This window comes from Marmota marmota, unplaced genomic scaffold, assembly GCF_001458135.2.
Source record: "Marmota marmota marmota unplaced genomic scaffold, marMar, whole genome shotgun sequence".
NCBI lineage: Eukaryota > Metazoa > Chordata > Mammalia > Rodentia > Sciuridae > Marmota > Marmota marmota.
This window is the reverse complement of record NW_025999900.1, coordinates 36123798-36130889: the sequence shown is the minus strand read 5'-3', so window position 1 is coordinate 36130889 and position 7092 is coordinate 36123798. Positions and strand designations below refer to the sequence as shown.

At 36.5% G+C, this 7092-nt stretch overlaps 1 gene segment (V, D, J or C); it reads left to right on the top strand.

Annotated features, from left to right (window-relative positions):
• The first annotated feature begins 3286 nt into the window (after positions 1 to 3286).
• On the top strand, positions 3287 to 4674 carry LOC107144047. The segment is given in 2 exon segments: positions 3287 to 3476; positions 3656 to 4674. Coding segments are annotated over 2 exon segments (450 nt in total).
• Positions 4675 to 7092: the final 2418 nt, after the last annotated feature.

The following is a 7092-nucleotide window of genomic DNA, read 5'->3' as shown; positions in this document are numbered from 1 at the left end:
ATATATATATATATATATCATGTGAGCTCAGAGGAAACAGGAAGAAGGTGGCCATCCATAAGTCAAGGGAGAGCCATCACCAGAAACAAAGTTTTCAGGCACATTGATTGTGGACTGCTAGCTTCCAGGAGCCTATCAATTGAGCACCCAGTCGCCCTGAGCAGAACAATGTACTCAACACCAAATGATCAAGCTCTAGTGTTTGATCAGGTCTTTCAGCACAGGACCAAATAGAAAGGAGTAGGGGCCCTTCAGGACAGGATTCAGGCTCTCATGTTGAGAGGGAGGGCTTCATTCTGGATTCAGGTCACACATTAAAAACTTGGTACAATTTGCATAGGAATAGATTAAAACTCATGAACTTGGAGATATCTTTTCTTTGTCAGAGATATGGCTCCTCTAGACTATAGAGCCACTGTGTCTAAAAGTAATGCTGATTAATGGGAGAAGGGGTTGGAAGGTATATTCTCCTTTCATAAAAAAGGACCTGTCTTTGATTTCCACTTTGGACTTTTCCAAAAATTTTTCATGGCTTTTGTATTGCTGAGCTGTACTATTTTCTGAGGAGAAGATTTCCATATGGTTCCACAATTAACTCCCTCTGTAATAGACTTCCTTCCCTTTATTCTAGGCTGGGCTTCCTAAAGTTCCATACAGAGGACTAGTCTATGATAAAAATTGACTAGCCTGGTTCATCCTATATATTTCATGATTTTATGGGATTCTGGGATGGCTAATCTATCTTTTTATTACATATTTGAATGTCTCATAGGGCAGTATCTCTACTCTGCTTTATGCTTCCACCTCAGCCATTCTTATTTTCACGACTTGATTTGTCTCACTCCATTGTGGTGTTTTCAAATTCTTTTGGTAGTTAAAGAATTGTTTTAGATGGATCTTATCCTTCCTGCATTGTGATGCAATAAAAAAAGTGTATAAAAACTGCTGCTTCTTAAAATTAAACTGTTATTCCTGTGTCTAACATTATTGTTTTTTTTTTTATTTTGGACTATGCATATGTCAATCAATAAGTATTGTCAGGTGCTCTTATACTCCAGGACCTTACTATATGCTACATACAATGCATTTACACAGGAATAAATCAAACCAATCAAAATAAAATACTATTCTCTTTTCTCCATTCCATTTCCCATTGCCAGTTACTTGTTTCAAAGAATAGACATTGACTTGGTTCTGAAACTAATCATCTTAACCTTTATTTAGTATTGGCTAAATGTCAAGTACAGGGCTCAAATTTGTACAAAACTTTTTTATAAATAAATCTTCATACTTAGGTAGTTTTCTTGTTATTGTGATTAAACTGATTCTTACTAGCATTATATAAAATGTTCATAATCAGGGCCAGACACAGGCAGCACAAGTGTTAGATTTGATTTCTTCCTATCCAGTGCTTCCCTCCATAGTCAAGCAATACTTATTATTAGTAGCCTTTGATTTCAGTCTCATTTCTCATGGTACAACTTGGTCATGCATAATTCTTATGTTAAAACATACATTTTGCATTAAAAATAGATTCTCACATGCTCGAAACTCTGGGTTCTATTCCCAGCACTAAAATAAAAAACAAAACAAAACCCCCAAAGTCCAAACAACCAAACAAAAAAGTAGATCCTCTAACTTCATTTGGGACTTAACTGGACCTAGGAGCCCCTGTATAGGGACCATTCATCTGTGTTGATGTTTTCTTTCCAGCTTGAACTAACTTTGAATTTATTCTCTCCATCATTTTCTGGAGAAAAAATATTCAAAACCTGTTGCTGAAGAGCTGTCATTAGAGAACAATTTACATTTAAAAAATGTACCTCTTTTATAACAAAAGTTAGATCAAATGAATTAAAGGCAACTGGAGACTTATGGGATTCTTAATGAATAAAGAAGACATAGAAGGATTTGCATGCCTGGCATACTTTATCCCTATAGATTTGCACCCTTGACGTAAACATGGCAGCATACACTTGCCTTTCTACTGTTTAAAAGAAATGACAAGAAAGCCAGAAGCATCAAAATGCATTAGTTTGGTTTTTGTGTTTGTTTTGTTTGGGGCAGAGGAAGAGTTTGACCTTCAGGGATGCAATGTTGAGTTGGCACAGAGTCCAATAATAAGCTAGGGGACTATAGCTTCATTAATAATTGAATTTTTCAAGGCATGTCATTGAGAACATTCATATAATGTTATCTGAAATGATGTGGATATAATCAAACGGATTTTGATTTTGTCAACAGCAGTGCACTGTGGGTTACTCTTCTATCTTAAAACTGTGACAGGCTAAAAAAGATATAACTTGCAATTTAGTTTAAATCAAGATACTGCTGAGCAGAACACACAAAGCTGCCTATCTTTTGATTAATTATTAGGTTTACAGCTCTATGGTGCAATCATATACTAAAGACTAAAAATATACTATTGAAGTCTCCAATAATGAGTCTTTACTTGCTAATCAGAGAGACAAATTTCTTCCCCACACTGTGTTGTTACTGATGTGATTAAAATTATTATCACATTCTCTTCCCTCCAAGGATTTCTGTTGGTCTCTAACAAATTCATATCTGATTCAATAAAAGATAAACCCACAAAGCATGTTTCCTAATATACATTCTTTTTATTGGGGCAAGGTGGGCATTACTGGGGATTGAACTCAGGGACACTCAACCAGTGAGTCACATCCCTAGCCCTATTTTTTTATTTTATTTAGAGACAGGGTCTCACTGAGTTGCTTAACATCTTGCTTTTGCTGAGGCTGGCTTTGAACTTGCGATCCTCTTGCCTCAGCCTCCTGAGCTTCTAGGATTATAGGTGTGCGCCACCATGCCTGGCCCTTACACATTCTCAACATTCTGTTCTTTGACACATTTACATATGGCTTCCACTGTTTGTTTTTTCATTCCTTAGTTTATAAGCTAAAAGAATTGTTTCTTTTAAAGAGAACCCCTATTCAATTTTACTTTCCTTTTGCCCACCTGCTCTGTAATCATTGATGACAGTTTTATTTCAAGAGAGTAAGACTTCTATGAATAGATTAATAAAATAGAAAAAAGGGGAAAAGCAAGAATTTCAAAACATTTATATGAAATAAAAATAAAAATGCACAACATAGAAGTAGTAGTTCCCTCCTGTTACCCTACTGTACCTGCTGTAAGAGGTGCACTTCTAATGTGGTAAATTTCTTCAATGATTCTGTCTGTGGCCACCAGGTGACACTGGCTCTCTTTCCCTTTGTTGACTAGGCCTTTCCTTATGACTAGACTAGGAAGTAAGCTTACCTGAGAGGAGCTCATCTCTGACTGGTTGGCATATAAACAAAAAAAGCCCTCTAGTTTACTGCATCAAAAGGATCAAGAAAGAAGACTTTTTTTGGTTATACAATTCTAGGCAGCATTCCGGGTATCAAGACAAAGTATCAGGATGGAGAAGATGCAGGGATCTGTGCTAATTATATTTTGGCTTCATTTTGGCTGTGAGTTGGGGATTCTTAGAGCTGGGAGCCCAGGGGTCATTCATTGAAATCCTAGGGGACAGATGGGGATGTAGTCTCGACTCATTTTGCCGCTCTTTATTGTAGATTTTGGCACAAAATTATGAATGGTCTGAATGAAAGCTACATGTTCCTTGTGTCTATTGTTGTCTTTCAAACAGGGGTGAGAGGAGGAAACCAGGTGGAGCAGAGTCCTCCTTCCTTGAGACCCTGGGAGGGAGATGGCACCTCCATGAGCTGCACTCACTCAGTCAGTGGTTCTACAGGTCTGCAGTGGTACAGACAGGATGCAGGGACAGGTCTCAGACACCTCTTCTCCATGTATTCCGCTGGGGATGTGCAGCAGAAGGGAAGACTACGAGCCATGTTGCTGAAGGGTGGAAGCAGCTTGAACATCACAGCCGTGCAGCATGGAGACTCAGCCACCTACCTCTGTGCTGTAGTCACACAGTGCGACCCAGGCACCTGCCACCTGCACCCAAATCTACAGCTGGGCAAGCACAGTTTGATAGAACCCTCTGCAGCAGGGCTTGGAACCTGGGTCCTTGTGTGGAGTTAAGGGCTGGGCTGACCAGGGAGGTCATGAGACAAGTGCTGCTGCTCACTTGAGCCACATTTTTCATCTGGCCACCCTTCACATTCGATTGGTGCCTCATCAGTTTTGTGGCTGTCTGTGTCTTGGTTCTTTTGTCATTCCCCCCTCACTTTCAGTCTAGTTCTCAGGGCTGAGAAAGCTTAGTCACAAAATACTTTTGTTTTTTCTTTGTCTATCCCTTCTTTCAGCAAATAAATGTTGATTGCCCACTGAGGGACCAACACTATGGTGGAATCCCTGGCCATTTGTTGACCCCAGCCATGTCTCTGGCACAGGAAATAACTTGATTTTTAGGTCTTTGGTTTGTTCTCTCACTTCTCTTCTTTTGTTTTTGTTTTCTTTTATTTCTTCTTTAACTCTTTCCCTCACTCTTATCCATTATCTAAAACATACTCTTTTTCTTTCTCTTCCTTTATTTTCTCTAAATCCATATCATTAGTTCCATGAAATATGAATTGTTTTTTCATGTTGGTCTTTGCATTTGGAAAACAGATGCTTAGGGATGGATATACAAAGAAAAGTATTTTTATTTTAGTTTGGTATCAGGAACTGAACCCAGGGGCATTTAACCACTGAGCCACATCCCCAGCATTTTTATTATTTATTTAGAAACAGGGTCTTAATGAGTGGCTTAGTGCCTCACTAAGTTGCTGAGGCTGGCTTTAAACTTGTGATCCTCCTGTCTCAACCTCCTGAGTCATTGGGATTACAGGTGTGCACCACTGTGCCCCATTAGTATTTTTAATGAAAGTTTTGGCTCTGTGTTTGCAGGATGGGTATGTTATTGGGTGCCTCTCAAATTACCTCATTTAGAGCTACCTAAACTTGCAGGTATCCTGCAAGGCCCTGCAGGGCCCTGATATCCTACATTTAAGTGAGAATTTAACTAAATTATAATTTTATTTTATTTCAAAATGTTTTTTTTTCTTTGTCACCAGGGGATTGAATTCAGAGGTGCTCAACCATTGAGCCCCATCCCCAGTCCTTTTTATTATTTATTTTGAATCATGGTCTTGCTAAATTCCTTAGAGTCTTGCTAAGTTGATGAGGCTGGCTTTGACATTGCAATCCTCCTCTCTCCACCTCCCAAGTCACTTGGATTATAAGCTTGTACCACTGAGCCCTGCAAAATGCTAATATTTTTATTCAAATTTGTTTCTATGTCCAGAAGAACAAAGGGCAAAAGTTGTGATATGAGGCCAGTGTTTGGTTTGTAAAGGAGTTTTGATTCATATAGCAATATTTGAGTAACGATGTATTCTATAGTACATATGCTGTACCAACACAAAAACATGAGAAAATTAGATCAACTCTATTTTTCTAATTTTGGACATCAGAAAACAGACTGGGAAGCATTATACTTTACCCATGATTGCATACCTAGTAAGTGGAAGATCTTTCTATACTCAGGTCTCTGATGGCTACGCATGAATTCTTGCCATATTGTCCTATGAGCAGTTAATATTAAACGGCATATTGATTCTCTTTGTTAACCAACCATGTAAGTTTGGTAGCCTGAGGCTTCATCAAAATGTACATCTCTAGAACCAGTGTCCTGGATCAAAAATTCCAGATGGGTTGTAGAATAATTTTAAAAGCAGCTAATTCTTGTTTACATAAGAAAATGAGAATGAGAATTAATAATCATCAAACACTATGTACAAGGCACTCTGAATGTCTTAAAAGCTTTAAAAGCTTTTCAATAAAGCAAGTATTACTAATTCTAAGCTGAGACTCTGAAATGGTTTGAAAATTACTCAAGGTCACAAGATTTCTAATTGGAAGAGGTGATATTGGAACCTCCATATTTTTTACTCCAAAGCCTGCATAGGGCAAAAATGCACCACATCTCAAAGTTTCACCAACAGTAGGATTTTTTAGCATGTGCCTGACACACCAGACCTTCCAGCTTCTTAGTCTCATTTCTAAATGAGACCAAAAATCCCCTCAAATCTTATATAAAACTCTGTTTTCATTAATAAATCTTTATAGTCCATTTTATTTCTGATGTGTTTAGACTTTCCTCATTTCTTCTTTATCTGGAATTTTCTGTCTAGCTTTTTTCCAATATAAATTTAAAAATCACCTTGTTTAATTTTATTTACAAAAAAAATCAATTGCTAATTTTACTTGGATCATATTAAGTATATAAATTAAGTTAGGGCAGAATGAAAGTAAATAGTGTTTTTATCCAAAAGTATGGCAGGTTTTTATTCTTTTGTGACCTTCAGAAGAGTTGTAGATATCAAAAATATGTGCAGACTTAGTGAAATTCAATATTAAGAAAAATGTGCAAAAGTTTTGAATAATTATTTTGTAGAGAAGATATAAAAATAAACAACAAATATGGAAATTTGCTCTGTGTTTTAAATCATAAAACAAATGTAAATTAAAACCACAATCTGGGGAATAGAAAGACATTAGAAAACCATTACCAAAGTACAGTTAGATGAAACAAATTTGTTTAAATGTTCTATATCTTAGTAGAGTTACTGTAGTCTTTAACCATTTGTAATATACTTCAAAATAACCAGAAAAGTCCAAAGATTCCCAACATATTGAAATGATAAATGAGGAGGTAGAAATACCTGATTTGATCATTATGAATAGTGTGCATATAGATAGATAGATAGATACACACATATTTATATCAAATTGCTGTACTGTATCCCATAAATATGTATAATGTTATGTATTAATTAAAAATGCACAATAAACTGATGTGATTCTGCAATCTGTATATGGGGTAAAAATGGGAGTTCATAACCCACTTGAATCAAAGTGTGAAATATGATATATCAAGAAATATGTAATGTTTTGAACAACCAACAATAAAAAATTTTAAAAAAAATTATGATCTTCACTTAAATCTAAAAAAAATGCACAATAAGATATCACTTTATAGCTATAGCCAAAAATAAAAAGTCTGAAAACACCAAATCTTGGTGAGGTTGGCTAGTAACTAGGACATTCAGTATCGTTACCAGTATAAAATAGTACGAC